Genomic DNA, 25,014 nt, shown 5'->3' with positions numbered 1-25,014 from the left:
CATAGTACATTGTCAAAAGTAGGAAACGAACATTGGTTACAATACTAAACTAGAGACATTATTCAGATTCCACAAGTTTTTTATATACCTTCGGTTTTTTGGGTAGTTTTGTTACAAACTGAATTGTGTCTCCCCTTTCTTCCACCAAATTCATATGTTGAAGCCCTAATCTGCAATATAACTACAGTTGGAGATAGAGCCTTTAAAGAGATCATTAAAGTTGAATGATGTCATATGGGTGGGTCTTCATCCAATCTGACTGGCACCCTAGTAAAAAGAGGAAATTGAGACACACAAGAGACACCAGGGATGCTCACACAGAGAGAAGACCATGTGGGAACACAGCAAGAAGGCAGTTGTCTACAAGCCAAGGAGAGAGGCCTCAGGAGAGACCAAATAACTTGACCTTGGACTTTCAGCTTCCAAATCCATGAGAAAATAAATGTCCTTTGTTTAACTCTTCCAATCTGCAGAGTTTTGCTATGGCAGCCCTAGCAAATCAGTACGAGTTCTATGATATTTTATCACAGACTATTCCATTTCCACAAAGCCACACATATTACCCCTTTGTAGCCATCCCTCCCCACAATTCTCACCCCATTACCTATCTATTTGTTCTCTATCACTTTAATGCATCATTTCAAGAACTGTACAGAAATGAAGTCACACAGTATGTGTATAGATGCCCTCAAGTGTGGCTATACGTTATTTCATGGGTGGTTGCTAATGGGATGGAAGGTTGGCCAGGAAGAAAAAGATTAGAGGATTCATGATGAGGGGTCTAGAAGAGGTTATGTGGATATGCCTCTCACAGACCCAGAATATGAGGATAATCATGTGCTAACACAGTGAGCATCCACTGCGGGGTGTCTCTCGATAATCAGGTGGACTAGATGATCCACCTGTAGATCAGTCAGCCTCTTTCCCTAACCATACAAGTGCTTGCTCTACAAAGAAGCCACTGTAGCATGATAGAGGATATGTGTGGACTCAGCCACATGAACTCGGCCTCACCAAGGCTGAGTCAGCCATTGCCACTGCTGTGTGCCAGGCCCCAGCAGCAGAGACAGAGGCTGAGCCTCTGGTGTGGTACCATTCCCCGGGGTAGCTGCCAGCTACCTGGTGACACATAAATTACATTAGACCCTTTCCATCACAAAAAGGCTACAATATGTCGTCCCAGGGATAGTCTCATATTCAGGTTTCCTGCCGGCAGCATGTCTGACAACCCACGATCAGTGGTCTTATAGAGTGTCTTATCCATTGCCATAGTATTCCATGCAGTATCATCTCTGACCAGGAAACACACTTTCCCTCAGAGAAAAGTATGACAGGGGCACCTGGGTGGCTCAGTCACTTAAGCGTCCGACACTTGATTTCAGCTCAGGTCATGATCTCGCAGTTTGTGGGTTCAAGCCCCGCATTAGGCTCCACGGGGGCTCTGTGCCGACAGCGCGGGATTCTCTCCCTCCTTTTCTCTCAGTCTCCCTGCCCCCCACCCCATCCTCTCCCTCTCTCTCTCTCTCAAAAATAAACATTAAAAAAAAGGTATAACAGTGGCCTTACACTGGCAGAACTCAGTGGCCACCCACTGTGCCCAAACACCCAGAAATATCTGGGCCTAATAGGATGAAGGAATTACCTACTGAAGTCTCAGTTATCTTGCCACATGGGAGAAAACATCCTGTAAGGTTGTAATGCCATCATAAAGAGTGCAGTTTATGACTTAAACCAGCAATCATTATGTGGTATTATCTTCCTCTGAGGGGACACACAGGTCCAGGTGTGATGCGAGTGGTCCCTCTCTCTAATATATGAATTAACACTCAAGAGAAATCTCTGCTTTCTATCTCTGCAACTTTGGGTTTCGTGTGTTTGGAGGTTCTAGTGCTCAAAGGGGAATTCCTTTCACTAGGGAAGAAAATCTTGGTTCTGTTTGATTAGAAGCTGAGATGGCCTCTTGGCTGCTGCTGCTAAACCAATAGGCATAGTGACATGATGGCAGTGAAACCTGACTGCGGTGCATTTAGGAGAGAATGTAGGACAGGAAATGCACACCACCCTCCCTTAGGAGACTTCCTCCAGAGGGGAGAAAAGAAATGAATGGGTGGTAACTGTCAGGGAAGTGGGCCACAAGAAGGTGATTTTTCTTTAAGACAATATAAAAAAAAAAATGAGTGCTTTCTTCCCCTCCCTCTGCTCTGTCTCATATAACACAATGCCTTCTTTTTCTTTCTCTTCAACAAAACTAAAGGGGGAGCTTGCAGATAGAAGGACGAAAGCCAGCGGAGGGTTCCCCTGGATGAACACAGGCAGTGCTAAGTAGGGGACACACTTTGCTGAGTTGCATTGCACATGCTAATAGAAGGGATGATGAAAACTTCAAGGGGACTTTTGAAACACCATATTAACACCTACATGTTCTGCTAACCTCCCTCCAGTGCTCATGGCAGGTGTTACTGAACGATCATGGCAGTCCCTCTCCATGAGCCTGAGGTTACTCAGTTTCTGCCTCGATCCAGTGTTCTAGGCAGTTGCCACCAACCAGAGTTTGAAAATAAGATGACTCCATTACCATTTCTGAGTAGCCCAAGTGTTTGACTCCAGGCGATGGTGATTTCAAATCAAAGAAGGTAAGTTCAGACTTCTCACTTCATGTCATCCAAGGGGCTGTCTCTCCCATCTATGATGGGGATGGATTCTGACCACAGTTAGGAGGTACCTGCTGTGTGTCCTGTCCCAGGCAAGAAGCAGAGCTGGTGGCTGAGAAGGACACGTTGTGGTCCCTCATCACTCTAAGTCTCATTATGAAAATATACGTTTGTGGGACATGCAGATCAACCATCTGATATATACTGGGGAGCTATGTCAAGCATAAATGATATGCACATTTTACTACATCTGTTTCATACTCAATCATATTTAATTCCCACAGCTACCCTATACTGTTATTGCCTCATTTTACTGGTAAGGAAACTGAGGTACAGGAAGGCTGCTATCTTGTCTAATACTACACTATTACTAAGTGGAAGAGCCAGGATCTGATCTCAGGCCTTCCGACTGTTCAGGGCTTCGCTCCCATGTGGAATATTTATCAGTTGTTTCATCCTGAGCCAGGTTCTGTGAAATATCTCACAATTGTTGGTATATTATCTTCAGTGCAGGGAGCCACAGTCTTTGGGGACCACAGGATGTCAGAACACAAAACAGGCCAGGATCCAGCAGGGCATGATGGAGAGAGTGGATCAGGGTCCTGGGGACTGAGAGCAGAGCAGAGCTCTTCTCTGCCATTCCCCTTTCCCTCAAACACCTGTGGATTCTTTATGGCTCATGGAAGCCTTCCCTGGTCTGCATGCTTGGCCTTCACCTCTTGCACTTCTCAATCAATGCACTTACAGTAATTGACACCCACACATCTGTCCCCTTGGACTCTGAGGCAGAGTAAGAAGAAGCCCATGGGGAGCGAGGGGTGCTGAGCTGGGAGGGTCAGGGGACCTGGGCGTGTAGGCTTTGAGTGCCAGTCTGGGGAGGTGAAGTGTGGTCAGGGCTTGGGATGGCTGTGACGGGGCCTGGAGAATCCCACGGCACAGAAGCTCATTAAGAAGCTACCTGATTTGTCTTCCCTGAGGATCAGGAGCAGATTATGAAAGAGGGAACCAACAAGCCCCTGGCTCATCCCACACTGAGCCCAGTGACAGGTAAGGAGTAAAAGGGCAGAGGAAGGGGCCTGCTTTTCACTTGTCCCCGCCTGTCTCACTGGATGCCTGCCTGCCTCCTTTCCACCCACATAGGTCCTCCTGGGCATCTGCTCGATTTCCTGACCTCTGTCCTCCTGTGTTCATTGACTTCTCTCTGTACAGTGATCAGTCTCTTTGTCTTTCTCTCTCCCTCTCCCTCTCCCTCCTTATTTGTCTTTTGGGTGTGCTCCTCAGTTGAGGGGGAGAGAGATGGAAGGAAGTGAAGGCTGCTGTTACAGAACTGAAGCAGTTGGCTCTCCATAGAGGATTTAGGATGAGGCCCTGGTAGGAGAGATAAAAGTGGGGGTGATCAGTTATAGAAGGTGGGAGCTGGAGGGAGATGTTAGAACTGAGAAGATCTGAAATGCTCTTATTTGGGAAGGAGAGGGAGGTGATTGCTTCCAAACAGGATACTGATATCCTGTCATTAAACCCCCTGGGGTGGCTGGAGAGGAGGCTCACAGTGGGCTTGGAGCCCCCGTTAATCTATTCCTGGCCTTTCTTTCTCTTTCCTTCTATACTCCTCTTTTCTCCAATTCTGTACCATATTCTGGTCACTGAGTATGTAGCAAGGACTGGGGATGGGAGGCCTATTGAGAGCCTACTGCAATAGTCCAGGCATCAGATATCAGGTCCAGGTGGAGCTGCCAGAGGGATGTCAAGGTCTTCAACTCTTCCAAATAGACTAGACCAGAGACACTCCTTCTCTACCAGCAGGTTGGTCACAATGCATTTTGACATTTTGTTTGATCCTCTCACAGGATGAGCAAGTTCACTACCTTTCAGGACAGTTGATTCTATCTGTGGACTGCCCTCTCTAATGTCAGCTGGTTGTATTACATTGGATCTTGTCTCCCTAGTGTAACTCCCAACTATACTTCTTAAGACCACCCCAGACAAGTCTTATCCGTCTTCCACATGAAAACCTTTCAGAGAGTTGGCCCTCAGCTTCCAGAATGCCCTTCACCTTTTATTCCACATGGTAAACATACCCAATTGCTCCGACACTTCCTCATATGATATGGTTTCCAGACCCTTCTTTATAACCTATTTCAACATATCCACACTCCCTTTAAAATGTGGACCCACCATTGAAAAAGATGCCCTACATGAAGTCTGGCTACCCCAGACACATTCCATGACACCTTGTGTCATCTGTTAGCATCCTTTCTCAATGATGTCACCTCCATGATGACTTTTTAGAAAGTTTACTTACACTGATCCACTTCCGGTCCTCAGTTATTGCCCAATGAACTGCTACTCCACCTAAACTGTTGTGGTTGGCTTTTTGAATCCAAGGAAGGGACAGAGGATTTTAGCTCTACGCTATAACATTTCTTTTCTTGACATTAGCTTCTTGTTCTACCATTTGAGACATGAAATTCTACTTTCAACCACTGGATCAGATTGTCTTCCTCACCATCTACATCACCTTCCTGTGAAGGAAGAACCCATGAGACCGACTGGTCCATGGGAAGGTGATCTTGAAATTTCTGGTGGTCACAAGTAAAAGATCTGTATACAACTCATTCTTACCTCCTTTCCTTCCATTGTACTTTTCCTGAAGCTGCCTATCATGACTTGGGCACTTAGTCCCGTTGCTGTTGCCTCCTCAGAGACCTTGCAATATCACCTCTTTCTCTCTCTCTTTTGGCTTCCCCCCTCCCCCGTGTATATATCTTTAAAAAACAGCAACACAAATAAAACACTCTTTCCACCTTTTGTCCATCCCAATCTTAGATATCTCTTCATTACTCCACTTTACAGACCAGTTCACTCTTCAAAACCCATTGGTGTCTGATTTTTACTTTCATCACTTCATCAAAATTTCCCACTTTCAAGCCAAGAATAATTTCCACATTATTATATTTTTAAAGTTTTATTCCTCCTGCTCTCTCTGTAGTGTCTGGCACCATAGGCCCTTTTGGAGATGTTAGCTTCCTTGGTTGGTGGAACCAAGTTCCCTGCCTCCCTGATGCTCTTGCTCAAGCCCCAGCTCTTCTACTGCTGATCTTTCTTGTGTTCATGCCCCAGGCTGCAGATTTTGATTCTTTGCTCTTTCTCTAGACTATCCTGGTTAGTTCTCATCCATTATGTATCTTGATTACCTCCCCAATTTTTATTAGATATCCTTCCTGAGTTTGAAGGCTCTCTGACCTATTCTTTGATAGTCAGATCCTCAAGGATGCCTCATGTTCCAAGCTCTATGTCTGTAACAGAGTTAATCATTACCTTCCAGTCATTTCCTGCCTCACGCCATCTCTCCCTCCTCCACCTCCACCTCCACCCAGGTTTTGTCTTGTAATGGTTCCCAAACCTGAAACCTCAAGCTCATCTTTGTCCCCTCCCTCTTTCTCATCTTATGTACCCCTCAGTTACCAAGTTCTGTTGATTCAATTTCCCACACCTCTCTCTAATATCTCTTCTCTTCTTTATTGCCTATAATGCTATGCTGCTTCTGCCTTTTTCCCATACCCCTCAAATGGTCTTCCTCCAATGCCTTCTTCTAACTTCCACCCAAGTAGTGACATTTCTAAAACCTAAGCCTCAATGAATTACTTTTCTACTTAAAACTTATCTCCAAATTGTCATGGCCTAAATGATCAACTCCATGCTCCTTATTAAAGTACACAATACCCTTTTCTTTTCCCTCTTGCCCTGTGAAGACTATCCTACCCTCAGATTTTATGTCTTGTGCTCCATGGTTGTACAAAACTCTCCCTTAGTTATGGTCCTTTGCACCTGCAACTCCATCTTCTTGCAAAACTCTTCCTTAGGATCTTTGCTTAGCTAATTTTTGCTCAGCTTTTAAGTTTCACATTATGTGTCCTCTTCTTGGAGAAGTCTAGCTCCCAAAGGCTACCTAGGTGCTTCTTTAAGGAAGCACAGCCTATCCAGGCTCCTGTGACACTCTGTACTTACTCCCATCAGCACTTATCATTTGACTGTCATTTATTGTTTACCTGTCTCCTTCCTGTGCATGTGTTTTGAGGGCAGAGATTTTTATTACTGTATCCCTGGTGCTTAGCACAGAGCTTTGACTGCTAGCCATATTTCCGTCATAGTGCTAAGCACATTGGGATGTGGTTTGTGCCTCTACTCTTCTATCTCTCTAACCAGACTGTAAGCTCCTTGAGAATTAGGAATAGAACTTATTTGTCCTTGTCTCTTCAGCTCTTAGAATAGAGCCTGATAGGTAGTAGGTGCTCAATCAGTGTTTGTCGACCATTTGATGAATGATACCATGAGGAAGGGGATTTGATGGGAACTAACATTACTGAGCTCCTGCTATGTGCTAATCACAGAGCTAAGCACTTCACACCTATTATGTATTACTTCTCATGACATCTCTTCTGGTAAATTTTATGTGGATTTTACAGAAAAGGAAATGGGGCTCAAGGAGATTAAATTACTTGAGCAGAAGCACAGTTGAAGCATCAAGAACTTGAAGTCTAGTCTTCTGATTCCAAATCCCATGCTCCACTAGAACACACCACCTCCTATGGCATCACAAACAAGGAATCAGCCCTAAGTTTTAAGATATAAACTAAACTCATGCAGCCTTTAAATGGGTCTCCCCTCCTGTCATAAATCTCAGCTGCAAAAAGGAAAGGACTCCAAGGGATATATTACCATTGGGAGGGTATTCCTACCAGGTTGGAGGGATTAAGAAATGCCAAAGCTGCCTTTAAGCAAAAAAAAGATAGCTATTATTCTACCTCTATTATAGTTTTAGGGTGAAGCAGGAAGACCCTTCCCTTCATTTGTGGGTAAGGCCAGGATGAAGCAGAGTGGTGAAAAATTTGTCTAAAATAAAATTGGATGTGAGGAAGCTTCCAGAGGCCCAAAAGATTCAAGAAACACAGACCTGAGTAAGATTTTTCTAAACATTTTAATGTTTCTGGAGTCATATATCTTTCTCACATTTCTGACTCACCTCCTCTATACTGTAACGATCAGAAGGTTAAAGCACCAAAGGAAAGGGTTCTGAGTGTTTGTTTTTCAAGGAGAGGGATGGGAGAGCTTCAGATCATTACCCCACTCTATAGCCAGGACTAGGGGAGAAGAGCCCCCAAGCAATGCATTATGTGATTGTAGGTCCTGAAAGACAAGAAAACAGGTGGCCTTGCTGGGGCTGATAGAATAAAATGAGACCCTGGTGGTCTTGAAAAAAGATTTGGGCCTGAGAAACAGAAAATTCCATGAAGGTTTCCCTCCCCTCCCCAAATTTGGCCTCACTCTGACTAGACCTCAGTCTTTGAACTTCTATTAGTCCCAAATAGTATCCAAATAAACACCAGCTGCCAGCAACTGAATAGTCATTGTACCTGAATGTGCATCCTAAGCTGGGCCACTAGTCAGTTCATTTCTCTTTCTGCAGATGAAGGAGAATGCAGAACTTTCCCTGGGACAACCACAGCTCTGTGTCTGAATTCATCCTTCTGGGCTTCTCCAGGGATTCCCAAATTAATACAATCCTCTTCAACATCTTCCTCTTTCTCTACCTCTCTACACTTGTGGGCAATGGACTCATTGTCACCTTGATTCACTTGGACTCCCGCCTCCACACACCCATGTACTTCTTCCTCAGTGTCCTCTCCATTCTGGACATGAGCTATGTCACCACTACTGTGCCCCAGATGTTGGTGCATCTGATCTGCCAGAAGAAAACTATCTCCTATGTTGGGTGTGTGGCCCAGATGTACATCTTTCTGGTGTTGGGCATCACTGAAGGCTGGCTGTTCTCTGTTATGGCCTATGATAGATATGTGGCCATCTGTTATCCACTCAGATACAAGGTTATCATGACCCCATGGCTGTGTGGGGCAATGGCCATCTTTTGTGGACTGTGGGGTATCAGCTGTTCCTTAGTCTACACTGTCTTCACAATGCGCTTGCCCTACTGTGGCCCCAATGAGATCAATCACTTCTTCTGTGAGGTCCCTGCTGTTCTGAAGCTGGCCTGTGCAGACACATCCCTCAATGACCAAGTAGATTTTATCCTGGGCTTCATCCTTCTCCTGGTACCCCTCTCTTTCATTCTGGCCTCTTATGTCCGCATCTTTGCCACAATCTTGAAGATCCGCTCAGCTCAGGGTCGACTCAAGGCCTTCTCCACCTGTGCCTCCCACATCACTGTGGTCACCATGTTCTGTGGACCTGCCATGTTTATGTACATGAACCCCGGGGCCAATGCCTCCCCAGAGCGGGACAAGAAACTGGCTCTGTTCTACAATATTATCTCTGCCTTTCTCAATCCCATCATCTATAGCCTTAGAAACAAAGATGTGAAGAGGGCTTTCCTCAAGTTAACAGGTTCAAGCAAGGCCTCTGAGTGAGGCCATTGGAGCACAGAAGGCTACAACCAGACCTGAAACCACATGTTCCACCCTATTCCCTCCCATCACCCTATGGATAGGCATGAATCACTGACTGAGAGTTATGGGAGATAATATGTAGGGTTGGTGCCTGGGTGGGAGCTGTTGATGGTTCCAGCAGGTGAGCTATCCTCAAACATCAAGAGACCCAACTGTAGATAGGGTGCCAAGTCAGGACCTATGTCTGATTTATGTGTTTCCCAGGGCTCAGCAAAGGGTCTGGCACAAAGTATCATTAACATTTGATGATTGAATGAATGAGCTCATGAAGATTGCGCCTATTAAATCAACTCAGGATGGCCAGGACACAAAGACTAACAGGACCCATTTGAGTGACTTTATTTTATCTCAATCAGGAGTACAAACAGATCTAAAGAAACATAGTCTCAAGAGAAAGGAAAAGTGACCTTAGAAACAGGATTCAGGAATTGGTCATTGTCTATCCAGTACTTTCATGGGAGTGTGGGTCCCAGGGTACAGAGCGAGCCCCTGCTGTGGTGAAGAGATATTTTGAGGGTCTCTTGATGTACAGATGAAACATCACCCAAACCATACCATACTGGGGCAGAGCTCATACTTTGCGGCAAACCATCACCTTGTAGGATTGTTGTGAGAAGTTAATGTAGGTAAAGTTCTCAAAACAGTGCTTGATGCATTGCATGCTTTACATAAACACTGCCATTCTTCTTGTCATGCTCTACTTCTTTTTCCTAATACCACCATTACCAAGCAAACTATTGAGATCATTTCAGCTTCAAAAGAGGGGCCATTCTGCTCTCTGGAAAGGGATAGCTAACATTATAAATGAAGATGTTGGCATTTGTTTATACCTCATTCTAGTGTGGATTTAGTGAATTTGAGTCTGTCACCAAGAAACCTATGAACTCTGAACTGGCAAAACTGTAGAAAAATTATGACACCCTTTCAAGGTACCAAATGAAGAGGCCCTGATTACAAACAGCCAGAACTCCTCAGATACTTTCAGTGATATTCTCACATGATAGAGCTTTTTAAATAAACATTTGTTCAAATCTAAACTGAGTAATAACGTGTTACTAGAGTACTTGATTCAAAAAGATACTGACAGGTATAGCAGGATATAGTGATCAGAGTAGGGCTGACTTCTCTTACCAGTGCCAGACCCCTTCACCCATACCCGTGGCTCCCTAGAGTCCCCAGCACCTTGGAAGAGGCACAGAAAAGTTGCTCCACAGAATCTCAGAAATTGTACTGACCACACAGTGCCTATCATACAAAAAAAGGCAGACAATACTTCAGTGTCAAGAAACGTAAGCAACACTCCAGTGAAGCTGGAATCAGAGGGGTAAGCTCTCACACAGAGCCCCTAACAACCTTCACAAAATCTCCTCCAAATTTTGCCTTCACTCTTTCTACCACCAGGGAACAAAAGGGGAAAAGAGGCAGGAGTTCCTGGCATTTATTTTATCCTTGTCATGATTCTGAATTCCCACAGTCCATTGAACTATCCCAGCCTTTTCTGTTTCAAATTTGACTTTGAATTTGAAATTCTAAATCGCCTAATGGATACAAGTGATAGGCATTCAATGAGATGATGCCATGGAAAAATATTGTCAGATTCTCACTTTAAACACAAAGGAAATTTAAAGCTATTAGGCCTCCTTGTGATTAATATCAGGCCTCTTTAACCTCAAAGTTATTGAACCTTCATTAACTAATAGTCCTCAATAAAACAGTGAAGGCTCCAATGAAAGTGGTACAGATTCAATCCAAACAGATGTCATTGAAGGTGCTTTGAACTCAGCAAAGAAAGTAATAGTAATTGTGGTATTAATGGAAGTTATGGTGATTGTAACTTGAATTTTGAAGGAAAATATTTGGCTTTGCATTTCACAGTCGCTTATAGGACATTTGCTGAACCTGTTTTGGAAAGTAGTAAGGAAGGGGGCTTGAGGAGAGATGCTGGGCATTGGGGGAGAGCAGGCAGATACCACATAGAAGGATTAACAGGACACATCAAGCCCCCAAATCACAGGAGCAAAGGATGAATTGTAGAGATATGAAGGGCATTGGTCAGGCTTTCCGCCTAGATAATAACTGGTACAATGGGAAGAGACGGCTTGACAATGAGGTTCGATTAGGCCAGAGAACAGTGTTGTAGGATTAAGGATTAGAGAGAACTGGGTAGAGTTCCGGAAGAAAGGGGGATACAGGAAATTTAGAGCTCAGGGTGGGAAATATTCCAGGTGATTAGGCAAAAGCCCATCTGAGAGTGTTGCCTCTAGAGAAAATTCTAGGAAACTTAGCAGGAAAGGGAGTAAAAACCACAAAAACCACCCCATTGAGACTCAAATTGACAGAGAAATTATTGAACAACAGTAATTTCTAACCCCACCCCTAAGTACGTATGCCTCCTATGAACTGTGCTGGTTTGTAGACCACAAATTCCAGCAGGACAAGGGCCATGACTTCTTCCTGCAGTGCCACAGATTTGGGAATGACAGTTGGCAATCAGCTGGCTCCCATCAATAAACTGTAGGGAAGCAGAGACAGTGGTAAAGCTGGCTTAAAACCTTGCTAGCTTCCTTGATTTCTCTGTTTTACCAACACACCCAAGCCATTAAGTGTTCTTGCTTCTTTCCTTGTCACATCTTTTGGCATCTCCCCATTCACTACAACCATCCGCTATAATCACCTTCACAAGCCATGCCCAGGTCTCCCTCACTAAGTGCTCTTCAACCCAAACCCTCATTATATCTCACAAGCCATTCTCCTGAAAATACTGTGTCCCCACCTTTCCTCCACCCCATCCCTCAGCCTTGATGCTTAAAAATACAGGTTGTTCACCATTGTTAAGATAAAATCTACTATCACCCTGAATTATGAATGGTAGCAATCTGTCCTAGTAGAGAAACTAATGAAACCTTATCACATTTTAGCCACAAGACTCATCTCTCCATTACCCTGGCCCCTGACTATCTAGTTGTAGAAGAGCCACTAGGTGGACTTCCCACCTTCTAGAAGGAACTCCAACAGCCAGGAAGACTTCTCCCCCATTATTGAGGCAGTCTGCTTCCCCACAAGGCCAGAAGAACCTCTCATCAGTTAGCAAGTCCTCTCCACCAACCACATAGCTCCTTACTCCTTCCCCAGATGGGGGAAGGAATACCTTAATAATCCATGGGACCCTTCACTTTCTACCTGAATCCCTCTGCCTGGAACTTTGTCATACCAGGTACTGGAGCCTATTGGTGTAGCTGTACCCACCCACCCAAATGCCCTGTTTCACCTCTGAGTAAATGCTTTAGGACCATACTAGCACCCAACTCCACACTTAAGTACTAGAAACGAAATCTCCATCACCTCAGAAGCCAAGAACTCTCTAGTCATTTATTATTCCCAGACTCTGTTCATCTCCCCACTTGCCCAAGTCCCTACTTCTCCCTTTCCCCAGTTCTCCCTCTCTTTGCCATCTTAGTCCCATATTCAGCAACCACCCCTCCCAGGATCCTCAACCTGGAAGTCTCCCTAGGGATGCCACACCCTCTGTACCTCTCTAAAAGGGAGTTCTTTGTTCTCACTCTTGGCCTGTGAGTTCTCAGACATGCTCATCCTGATGACCTTTTATCCCATCTCCTTTCTGGTCACCTCAAGCCACACTCACACTGGAGCTCATCATCCCTAAACCTGCACTGCTCCCCAGTAAGAATCCAAGCATTCCCACTGCACTGAGCAAAAAAGTAAACACTATCTACAGGGCTCATTAGGACTGTCCTCTGCCTACTTCTCAATGTCATCTCTGCCTCTTCTGCTCACTTTATTGTGATTACATGGGCCTTCTTCCAGCTCTGCAGAAAATACAAAGTCCTTTCCTGACCTGGGACTTTTGTACCTGGCATCCCTTTGCCTGAAATGCCTTTTCTTGGCTCTTTGCACGGGTGACTCTTCTCATCCTCAGGTATCAGCTAAACCTTAATTCCTTCCCAAGTAAGGCCCTGGGAAGCAGGCTTTCCTCCTCCATTTTTCTCTATCACAGAATGCTACTTGTTTCCTGAGATAAATACACCTTCATCTCTCAGTAACTGAGTTTAGTTTCCATTTTGAGCTATCATCCCAGTGGTGGGAGAAATAATACTAATCTTCTTGGGGTTTCCATCCCTCTCTCCCTGACTCCAAGTTCTGGAGAGCTTACAAAGTGGTGAGGTATGCAGTGGTGGATAGGAGTGGGGTGAGGTATAGTCTGGTCCTCTGTGTCTGGCACCCATTGAGAGAACCTCACTCTTGTGAAGTCTTTGGTCCTTCAGAGTTACTGTGGCATCTTCTTGGGTTGTTCCAGAAGCATTGTAATTACATGACTGTAAATCTCTCCATATACCTGTCTTGGTTTCCCCAAGGCCTGACACTGGCTGGACTATAATGGATGCTCACGAAATACTGGAACTGAATCAACTCATCCCTGAGGCCTCTGAGCCACCAATGAAACCTGAAAGGAAGTTGGATGCTCATGCTAACTCTGAGGCCCTTTGCCAGGATTCTTAGCTTCATATGTCATTTAGATTCCTTGAAAGAATGAGAGTCACTGCTATGTATGTATAGTTTACAAATGGCAGCAACTTCTATTCTTCTAAAATTTTAGAGACACAGAGGTCTTAGAAACCATTACATATGGGGCACCTGGGTGGTTCAGTCAGTTGAGCGTCCGACTTCAGCTCAGGCCATGATCTCGTGGTTCATGGGTTCAAGCCCTGTGTCAGGCTCTGTGCTAACAGCTCAGAGTCTGAAGCCTGCTTGGGATTCTGTGTCTCCCTCTCTCCCTGCCCCTCCCCTGCTTGTGCTCTGTTTTTCTGTCCTTCTAAAAGAAAGAAGGAAGGAAGGAAGGAAGGAAGGAAGGAAGGAAGGAAGGAAGGAAGGAAGAAAGAAAGAAAAAACAAGAAAGAAACCATTACATTTAACATGCTTATTTTATAGATGAGTAAGGTAAGATCCAGAGAAAGAAAGTGAATTGCCTAAAGTCATAAAACATGTTATAAGATTAGGACTAGAACCCAAGTCACTTAATGTCAGGTACTTTGTCCTTCGACAACACAATGCAGAGTATACCACATCAGACCCATGAACCACATTGATTCCATGCACCAAGTCAAGCCTGTGGGCAGCCTTGGTTCCATATACTATTAGCTTAATTTTCAATGTTGGCTACAGATATTCGTTGGTTACATGTACCACTTTGATTGTCTACATCATCTTGGCCTTCTACCATGTCCATGTACCATGTCACCTACAATTACCATGTTTCATGTTGATTACATGTATTCTATTCATTCCAGTGCCATTGTGTTAGATAATATTATCACCCCCATTATTGCCACTCTCACTATAGAAGAATTATATATCCATACCCATTGCCATATGACATGTTACTTTTCTGTAGGAAGTAGATACTTCCTGTCCTTTTCCTATTGGGCTTGACCATATCATTTGCTTTGGCCAATAGGATATCAGCAAAGAGATCTGTGTCACTTCTGAGCAGAAACTTTAAGAGTTTTTATGTGCCTTTCTCTCTGTCATAAGAATGGGATATTCCAGATAGAGCCTCCTTTTTCAGATTGAATCCAAGAATCCAATGGCAGAAGGCCACAGTCCACATACAACTGACATGGAAGATGAGCAATAAATGAACTTCTGCTGTTGTAAGCCACTAAGATTATGGAGCTGTTTGTCATTGCACCACAATGTAGCAAGTTCATCAAGATTGTCATGTTGGTTTCACGTACCATATTTGTTCCACTGACCAAGTGCTATATTGGTTCCAATGCACAATGTTGTTTGCATACCTTATAAATGTTGTGCCTTTCTTTAGCATTGGACATTCTACCTCAGGCCTCTCCTGTCTCCCAATTCACCAGGGCACCCTACCCCACCCCATCACTTTGAGAAAAGCCCCCTTGATGTCCTTGTTCCTCAGACTGTAGACCACAGGGTTGAGAAAGGCAGTGAAGACATTATAAAAGAGTGAGATCTGCTTGTCTTGCTCAGGGGAATAGCTGGAGTTGGGCCTCATATAGATGTATGTGGCTGGGGCATAGAAGAGTGTGACCACGGTCACATGGGAAGCACAGGTGGAGAAAGCCTTGCAGCGGCCCTGTGTAGACTTGATCTTGATAATGGTCTGGCCAATACGGATGTAGGAGGCCAGAATGAGGGAGAGTGGGGCGACAACCATGAAGACACTGATGACCAGGTCTACCATCTCAATAAGGTGAGTATCCATGCAAGCCAGGCTTCGTACTGAGGGGCCTTCACAGAAGTAGTGGTTGACCACGTTGGGCCCACAGTATGGCAGCCTCATGGTGAGGAAAGTATGGATCAGAGAGAAGAAGAAACCACAGGCCCAGGTCCCAGCTGCCAGTCGTATGCACAGGCCCCAGCTGAGGATGACAGTATAATGCAGTGGGTGGCAGATGGCCACATATCGGTCATAAGCCATGACTACGAAGAAAATACACTCAGTTAGGCCCAAGGCACCAAACACATACATCTGCAGCCAACAGCTGGCAAAGGAGATGGTCTGAGAGCGAGCGAGGAGATGCACCAACATCTGGGGCATGGTAGTGGTGACACAGCCCATATCTAGCAGGGAGAGGATGCAGAGGAAGAAGTACATGGGTGTGTGAAGCTGTATGTCCAGGCAGATCAGGGCGATGATAAGTCCATTGCCCAGGACTGAGCTCAGGTAAAGGAGAAGGAAGGAAATGAAGAGGATCCTGTTGAACGTGGGATCACCAGAGAAGCCAAGCAGGATAAATTCAGAAACCCAGCTTTGGTTCTGGCCTGGAGGTGTCCACATGGTGGGGCCTATAAGAGAATCCCACTCATTTAAATGTCACCCAAAGTGTGGTAGTCTAGCAAGAATGTCAGCTCTGGAGGCAGGGATTTTAATTCTGGCCCCATTACTCAGCCACTGTCTTGAACAGGTTATTTAACATCTCTGAGCCTCAATCCCCTCAACTGTATAATGTAGCTAATAATACTCAACTCTTGGTTCTTATGAGGAGTCGAGGCAATATACATGAAGCATCTGACATAACGCCTTAACAAAATAAAAAATGGTAAAGTGCTCATATGCAATCTCCCCTGTCTTACCCCCCATCCTTCGGCAGACTGGTAATCCATGTCTAGCAGCAATCAATTACGCCATGTCAGCTCCAGCTCCCAAACCTTTAGAGGTGAAGTTCCTTTCCGCCTTAGAGACCATTTGTCTAGAGGAGCTGCTACAAGCCTCTCCTCACTCTGCAAACTTCTTTTGCCAGCTGTCAATGTGAGGCTTTGTCAATAGAGGGCGCTAGAGGGGCACTGTGATGTGCTAACCCTAGGAAAGTACTTTGGTTGGGGCTTCAGTCCTTTCTCAGTCACTCAGCTTGAGAGCCAATGGGTTGGTGCCTGGAAGGCCCAGTAGTACGCACTTCAAATGACCCCAACGCACCAGCTACAGTCGTACATTCAGCCCACACTCTTCCCACCCAGTTGTCATTTCTATGCGAACTCTGGCCTCTGCCCACCAGCAGCTGAGTGTATTCCTATGGTAGCCACACTATCTTTGAAAAAGTCTGAATTTAAACTTTCTTTTTTTTTAATTTTTTTTTACACTTTATTTTGAGAGAGAGAGAGAGAGCGCAGAGAAAGGGCAGAGAGAGAGGGAGAGGGAGAATCCCAAGCAGCCTCCACGCTTTGAGTGCATAGCTTGATGCGGGGCTAGCTCCCACTAGCCGTGAGCCGACACCAAGAGCCAGATGCTGGGGCGCCTGGGTGGCTCAGTCAGTTAAGCATCTGACTTCAGCTCAGGTAATGATCTCCAGGTTCAGGTTCGTGGGTTCCAGTCCCACATCAGGCTCTGTGCTGACAGCTTGAAGCCTGGAACCTGCTTCGGATTCTGTGTCTTCCTCTCTCTCTGCCCCCTCCCCCACTCACACTCTGTCTCTGTCCCTCAAAAATAAATAAATACTAAAAAATTAAAAAAAAAAAGAGTCAGATGCTCAACCGACTGAGCCACCCAGGTGCCTTTTTTTTTTTTTTTTTTTGACCCGGGTGGGGGTGCCAGGAGAAGGGGGAGGGAGAGAGAGATGTCCTAAATCCTTAGTCCCTTCAATGTTTCAGTGTGTACTCTCCTTGAGCCATGAGGTAGTAACTGCTTTTTTTTTTTTTTTTCACTTAATACTTCTGGATGTCTTTCATCCTTTTTAGTAGTTACTCACCTTTTACTAGTTAGTAATTCTTTGTATTACATTTTCCCTGTTCACATTACTGGTGTGCTGTCTCCTGATGACATCCTGACTGGTATAGATGCTAAATCTATGGCAAGTGAGTCTGATAAGAAATAGAATGTTGCACAGTTAAAGCTATCTATCCATAAAGAATTTATTAACTACAGAAGTAAAAAGTAGTAGCTATCAGTGGAGAAACTGGACAATATCTTAACCAAGTGATTAATTACAATTAACATCACCAATAAGGAACAGGTAGAGAGGCTCCTGGTGGCTCAGTCAGTTAAGTGTCTAACTTCAGCTCAGGTCATGATCTCCAGGTTCATGGGTTCGAGCCCTGTGTCGGGCTCTGGGCTGATAGCTCAGAGCCTGGAGCCTGCTCCAGATTTTGTGTCTCCCTCTGTCTGCCCCTCCCCTGCTCGCACTCTGTCTCTTTCTGTCTCTCAAAACTGAATACACGTTAAAAAAAAATTTTTTTTAAAGGAACAGGTAGACACAATGTGTCTCCATATTTGAAATCCTAACAATATAGCATCTATATATTATTTCAGCCCAAAATGCAAAACCTGAATCTAATCATAAGGAAACATCCAAGAAACTTAAATTGAGGGATATTATATAAAATAACTAGCTTTTAATCTTCAAAAATATCTACATCATGAAAGACAAAGAAAGGCTGAGAATCTGTAATAGAAGGAAGGATCCTGGAAAAAAAAAAAAAAAGCACAACAATTAATGCAAGAAGTAATCCTGGAAGGGAGGAATGTCATAAATAACATTATTGTGACAATTGACAAAATTGGATTAGATCAATGCGCCATGTTAAATTCCCTGAATTTGACAGCTACTGTATAAAAGAGTATTCTTTTATTCTCGGGAACTATTCACTGAAGTATTAAGGGCTAAAGGAACATTATATTTGCAAATTATTCTCAAATAGTTCTCGAGATTATAATAACAGCAATATGACAAATTGTTAAAAATTAATAAATCTGGATATGGGCCATACAGGATTTCTTTATAGTATCCTTTCAGTTTTTCTGTAAGTTTAAAGTTAGTTCAAAAAAATTTTTCAAAAATAAAAAATTGGGGGCACCTGGGTAGCTTGGTTGGTTGAGTATCTGACTCTTGATTTCAGCTCAGGTCATGATCCCAGTGTCGTGAGAACAAACCCTGTGTCGTACTCCATGCCAAGTGTGGAGTCTGCTTAAGATTCTCACTCTCTCTCTCTCTCTCTCAGAAATAAATAAATACATAAATACATGAATAAATATTTTTAAAAGAAAAAAGTTAAAAAATTTTAAATGTGAAATAACTTTTTCAGATAAACAAAACATGACTCTTCAGGTAGAAAGACAGTGACAGAAACATGAAGATGCAAAAAAGAATGACAAGTCCTCAAGGAATGGGTAAGTGTAAATTAATAACGAATGTAAAACAATAACGAAGTCTGGTGGAATTTATTTTGTTAATATTTATTTATTTATTTTGAGAGAGAAAGAGAGAGAGAGAGAGAGCACATGTGGGGGAGGGGAGAGAGAGAAGGGGAGAGAGAATCCCAAGCAGGCTCTGAGCTGTCGTCAGCATGGAGCTGGACTCGGGGCCCAATCCCACCACCCGGGCACCCCTGTCACGATCTTTGTCTTTAATTCCTTTTAAATTTCACAATGGGGCGCCCGGGTGGTTTAGTGTGTTGAGCATCCAACTCTTGATTTCTGCTCAGGTCATAATCCCAGGGTCGTGGGATTGAACCCCGGCTCCAGCTTTGTGCTGAGTGGAGCTTGCTGAAGATTTGCTCTCTCTCTCTCTCTCTCTCTGTCTCTCTCTGCCCCGCCCCCACTCACACGCACACTCTCTCTCTCAAGTTAATTAATTAATAAAATAAAATGATTTTTTTAAAAAAAGATCATGACAACAATAACATAAGAAATGGAGGGGGTAAAGAAAGTCAGAGTTCTAAATATTTAACATAATTGGAAAATTGGTAAAACTAATGACTTGTGTTAGACTTTGATAAGTCAAGATTCATGTTGTGGTATCTATGGAAATCATTAAAAGAATAAATCATGCATTACTAACAACCTAAAGTAGTAGAAAATGGACTAATAAAAATTGTTTACTAATCCAAAATAATGCTTTTTTGAGAGAGGGAAAAATCAAACAGAAAACAGGTGGGCCAAATACAAAATAAGTGGAGGGGCACCTGGCTGGCTCAGGTGGTGGAGAAAGTCTTGATCTTGGGGCTGTGGGTTCAAGCTCCATATTGGGTGTGAAGATTACTTAAAAATAAAATCTTTTTTTTTTTTTAAAAAAGGTAAGAAGTGGAAAGAGGGTAAATATGAACTTAAATATTTTGGTAGTTACGTTAAATGCAAAAGGACTACATATTTTAATAAAAGTCATGTTTTCAAACTGAGTTAAAAAAAAAAACCCTACATGTTGCTTACAAGAAATGCACCTTAATCATTTTACAATATTTCAATGATCAAATCAATGAATTGTACACCTTAAACTTACACAATGTTATGTCAATTATATGTCAATAAGGCTGGGATGGAGGAGAGAAACACGTCTTAATATAAGGACACAGATGCACTAGGAAGAAAGAATGAAAAAAAATATATACCATGCAAATACTAACCAAAAAAAACGTGTAGCTTCATGAAACATTTATCAAAATTGACCATATGCTGCACCATAAATGTAAGCTCCAAAAATCCAAAGGATGGAAGTCATTTCGAGTATATTCTCTGATTACCATAAAATTGGCCAGAAATCAATTTCAAAATAAATATAGTAGGAAGCACTGTCTTTCCCCTCCTGAAAATCCTTTAAGGGTTCCCCATGCCCCATCACTTTAGACAGATGCACAGTGCCCTTCCTGAACATCTGCCCCCTTGCAGACTTCTTTAGCCTCAGCACCCAACCCTCTCCCCATGCCATCGCCTTCCATACTAGCATAGGCTCCATACAGGTATGCCCAATTTCCTGTATGTGTCTACCTCCGTCACACTTTCATGCCTTCTCCAAGGTCTTCAGCATGGAGGAGCACCCCAGCTGCATCCCTGCTGCCCACACACTCTCTGTAGCATGTCCAAAGCCTATTCCTGCGTTAGGACTCAGCTCAGATGTCATCCCACCAGGAAGCTTCCCCTGACCCGCACCACCATCTCCCACTCCAAAACCTCGATTAGATGCTCCCTCTATTTCTCCCAGGCCCCTATGCTTACCAACGAGTTATCATCCTAGCAATTCTAGGGGGTTCTGATACGCAGTTTGAGGAAATCTTTCTCCCTCTCCTGTTAACTTAATTCCCACTAACCGAATTCAAATATCTGTAATAAAGTGTGGATATGTGGGAGAATTTATAAGGTCCCTTTCAATAACAATAATATATAATATTTAATTAATAATTTCTGTGTGCTAGGAATTCTTACACTAACTTGTCCTCACAACAAATCACTGAGGTAAGTACAATGACCTCTATTTTACAGAGGGAAAAATAAAGGCACAGAGAGAGTAAATGATTCAATCCAGATAACTTGGCTTGTGCAGTGGACCTGGGGTTTGAATGGAGGTGATGTGGCTTCAGAGCCAACTCTTAACTTCACCACTTCCAGCAAACAGGCCCTAAGTGGGAAGGGTGAAGAACAAACTTTCCCATCTACACATCGATTTGATCTTGAGGTTTGGCATGAGCTACTATGGAATCGTGGCTGATGAGGTACAGCCAGCCACCAGACTGGACCAGATCAAAATCTTCCAAGGGCAAAGGGCTTAAGTTGCAGCCATGAACTCTCTCTCATGATAAAGCTCCCTCCATCTATGCCATCATCTGGGTATGAGGAACCATAGGACTGAGTGGGAAGCAGAGGGAATCAATGGAAGAGGACTTTGGAAAGTATTACCACTCTAGAATTTAGTAAATCTTTGTAGAGAGAAGAAACACTTGGTTTCCATGGGATGGGGACATCATTTAGTTAAAGTCTTCTAAAATTCTGTCAGCCCAGCAGACTCTGTCTTAATAGGCAATACCCAAGCCTGGGGAGAGCATGGGGGTGGGTCCTGGTAATCATGGAAAGCCCTGCCATTCTTGAAGGCTTCTCCCAAGATAACCATCATTGTCCTTTCACAGTTGTGTCTCTCAGCCAGACTTGAAGATCTTTGAGCTCAGGAAATTGTATTCTTCATTGCACTGTTTCTAGCCCCTAGAACATGGCCTGACACAGGAGACCAATGAATAAATATTTATTAAATGAGTAAGTGAAAGAAAGAAGGGGGTGTAGGAAGAAGGAAGAAATGGAGGAGAAATGAGGTATGAAGTGGTGAGGAAAGAACACCAGCAAATGAGGAAATGGTTCTGGGGGTATGTTGGGGGGCAGGTACAGAGAGGACCTGGGGCTAGGTGACCTGGCTACTTCTGACCTCCAGCCCCTACAGATGCCCGCATCCTGCCCACAGCCCCAAGCCCAGCGACCATCTCACCCCTCTGGTATCCCCTGAGACAAGTCACAAAGAGGCTGTCACTTGATCTTGAGGAAAAGAGACTGAACAGGAAGCCCCCTGGGCGGTTGAGTCCAGTGTACCAGGATTCCAGGCAACCCAGTCTCCAGAAAGGCGCTGGGTTTCTGAGAGGCTGGAAGCTGAACCCCCTGCCTTCTCTCCATTGTGCAGCTCACTGCACCCGGCCAGGGCTCAAGGCCTTGCCTGTCTCGTCTTGGAGCACAGACAAGAGGAGCCTTGGCCACCCCAGGCTCCCATCAGTGGACCAAGCTGCTGAAGCTTTATAGGTCTGCCTCCTCACCAGGCTTTCCCTAGGAGAAGCGGAGAAGGACCATCCCTCTGCCTCCTGCCTCCACCCTGTCCCTGGTGAGGATGCCAAGATGGTATTCCCTGAATGGTGTTAACAAGAACCCTACAAGGAAGAGGCCTTTGGGAACAGAGCAGCAGCAAACAACACCCAGGTTGGGGAAAGGTAGTGATCTGCCTATTTCTTTTTCTAGCCTTCTGGAGGATATGAACAGCCCAGGGGAGAAGGGATTGCACCCAGTCACCTTGAAGAAATGCCAAGAACTGAAGGCCTCACTCTGATTCCCCTCTTATTCCCAAACCCCTGTTCCTCCAACTTGTCAATTAGACCATGTTTCAGTCATATCTCTATTGCTTACTGAGCCGCTTTGGGCAAATCACAATCCTCCCCCACCCCCCACCAGTCCAAAGCCTTGGACAAGTTACTCAGCCTCTCTGATGATAATTAAGAGTTGACCATGAAGCCCCTACCCTATATCAGGTCTTGCACAGAAGAAGCACTTAATAAAGGTCAATCCCATCCCTATGTCTACTTCCTAACCTCCCCCTTCCTCTAGTCACACCTGGCAGGGAGGTGACACATTCCCTCCTGCGTGGCATCTCTGGAGCTTGCTCTACTGTATGTCCCTGAACTGAGCCTTCCTGGGGTTAGGAGCACCCAGGGTGCTTCAAGTTTTCTTGGGAGGGGCAGGGTGGGGGGAGCTATGATCCCAAGTCTCCCCCCAACCATCAGCTCTTCCTCAGACTCAGCTACACTCTCAGATACTGGCAAACATATCTGGAAAGTAAGTGGAGCAGCTCCATAATACATATAAGGAAGTTGAAGTCCAGCAGAGTAAGGAACTTGCCCAAAAGCTCACATCCTCTAAGTGCAGAACCAGAACTCACAGCAGGATCTATTAAGTTCTAGTGCTTATCCTCTTAAACTTGCTATTATTCTGCCTCAGCCTTTTCCTCTGTAAAATCATAATAATTTCTTACTATCCCCAACCTTCTGTGATGGCTGGGAGAATTAAATGAGATAATGTGTTGAAAACCCAGGCACAAGTCCTGGCCATGCCTCCATGACTATGAGTTCTCTCACCTGCCTCCTGTCTAGGCCTCCTATTCCCCAGCTATTCAGAATGGGGCAGTTGAGCTTGGAGACCCCCTCCTGTCAGCCCCGGGCTACAGAACCAACTTGAATTTTCAGAAGTGCCATAAGCTGGTTGTTAAACAAGATCATTATTAAAGTCAATCTATGTAAACAACAATTAAGTAAATTACACTAAAACAAAGGGCAACAGACCTTGAGGTTATTATGCTAACTGAAATAAATCAAAGACAAATACTGTATGCTCTTCCTTATTTGTGGAATCTAAAAACACTGAACTCAGGGGCGCCTGGGTGGCTCAGTTGGTTGAGCGTCCAACTTCAGCTCAGGTCATGATCTCATGATTAGTGAGCTCAAGCCCTGCATCAGGCTCTGTGCTAATAGCTCAGAGCCAGGAGCCTGCTTCAGATTCTGTCTCCCTCTCTCTCTGTTCCTCCCCCGCTCGTGCTCTGTCTCTGTCTCTCTCTCTCTCAAAAGTAAATAAACATTAACAAAAAAATTAAAACACTGAGCTCAGAACCAAGAATGGTTGCTAGGGCCTGAGGGTTGGGGGGAATGGAGAAATGCTGATCAAGGGTATAAATTTCCAGTTATAAGATGCGTAAGTTCCAGGGATCTAAAGCATAGCCTGTGACTATAGTTAGCCCTACTGTATCATATGCTTGAAAGCTGCTATGAGGGTAGATCTGTAATGTTCTCACAGCAACAACAAAATGGTAATTAGGCGAGGATGTGTTAACTAACTTAATTGCAATATACATTTCGCAATATATACCTGTATCAAATCATCACATCTATATACCTTAAACTTACATAATGTTATATGTCAATTATATCTCAATAATTTTGGGGGGGGGGTGTGGATCAACTTACAAAATGAAAAAAAAAAAGGGATGGGGTGTCTGGGTGGCTCAGTTGATTGAGCATCCGACTTCTGGTTTTGGCTCGGGTCGTGATCTCACAGTTTGTGAGTTTGAGCCCTGTGTCAGGCTCTGTGCTGACAGCATGGAGCCTGCTTGGGATTCTCTGTCTCCTCTTTCTCTCTGCTCCTCCCCCACTTTTGCTCTCTTTCAGTCTCTCTCTCTCTCAAAAATAAATAAACTTTTTTTAAGTAAAAAAAGAAGTCAAAAAATGCTCAAAACTCTTCATATCTTAACTATTCTACATTTTACTGTTCTCCATGTTTGCACGTACTGGATCTGTATAAGACAAATACTCTCTAATGCAGTAATCCTGTACATCTCTTCACCTCTGGGGGCAGTGACGTCATGTTTTTAGCTTGAAATTGGCCATGATGGGTTATTTCCACTGTAGAATTCAGCAAACAATACAAATCAGAACCCCTTCCTCCCTTCCAGGAAGGACTGTTAAACTTTTACCAGCACACCACTGCTTCCAGTCCTGAGTCCTAAGAATCTACACATTTCAGGATAATCTAGTGCTGTAGGCGTCCCACTCTGCTATTGGTAGGAGCTGGTAGAGCCCTCCATGAACAGTCTCATCCAGGAGAGGCACAGCCCAGCAGCTCCAGTCCTTCTCGGCCCAATAGAGGCTCCCAGACAGCCCAGCATAGCACCTGGCCCTTCCTCCCCATTTCTCTGGACCTTTGCCAGTCTCCTCAGAAACTTCAGCATGGCCACCCATGGTTGAGGCCTTCTGATGTAGACGATGTAGCAGACCAGCCCTGTCATTCAGCTGTCAAGGCAACAGAAACACCTCCCAGGCCCCATTGAGAGCAAAGGCCAAGGTCACTCTGA

The 25,014-nt window shown here is 44.3% G+C and overlaps 2 protein-coding genes and 1 long non-coding RNA gene across 4 annotated transcripts; 2 read left to right on the top strand and 1 right to left on the bottom strand.

Moving 5' to 3' along the window:
- Positions 1-1,876: 1,876 nt before the first annotated feature.
- LOC122241150 lies at positions 1,877-22,795 on the top strand. Of its 2 annotated transcripts, XR_006221140.1 has the most exons (5): positions 1,877-2,140; positions 2,255-2,633; positions 3,629-3,698; positions 18,680-18,764; positions 22,359-22,795. It is a non-coding gene; the product is annotated as an uncharacterized LOC122241150 (long non-coding RNA). The 2 variants fall into 2 exon arrangements; XR_006221141.1 differs by lacking the exon at positions 3,629-3,698.
- On the top strand, positions 8,129-9,076 carry LOC102956820 (putative olfactory receptor 2B3). The gene has a single exon (XM_007077440.2). The coding sequence runs from the start codon at positions 8,129-8,131 to the stop codon at positions 9,074-9,076; it is 948 nt and encodes a 315-aa protein (XP_007077502.2).
- Positions 14,994-15,941, bottom strand: LOC102957082 (olfactory receptor 2A12-like). The gene has a single exon (XM_007077441.1). The coding sequence runs from the start codon at positions 15,939-15,941 to the stop codon at positions 14,994-14,996; it is 948 nt and encodes a 315-aa protein (XP_007077503.1).
- Positions 22,796-25,014: the final 2,219 nt, after the last annotated feature.

This window comes from Panthera tigris, chromosome C1 (assembly GCF_018350195.1).
Source record: "Panthera tigris isolate Pti1 chromosome C1, P.tigris_Pti1_mat1.1, whole genome shotgun sequence".
In the NCBI taxonomy this organism is placed as follows: Eukaryota; Metazoa; Chordata; class Mammalia; order Carnivora; family Felidae; genus Panthera; species Panthera tigris.
The sequence above is the reverse complement of the archived record's forward strand: the minus strand, read 5'-3'. Positions and strand labels throughout refer to the sequence as shown.

What these genes read in the sequence shown, in the direction of transcription:
- LOC102956820 (XM_007077440.2), top strand. Translation starts at nt 8,129, where the DNA reads ATGCAGAACTTTCCCTGGGACAACCACAGCTCTGTGTCTGAATTCATC.
- LOC102957082 (XM_007077441.1), bottom strand. Translation starts at nt 15,941, where the DNA reads ATGTGGACACCTCCAGGCCAGAACCAAAGCTGGGTTTCTGAATTTATC.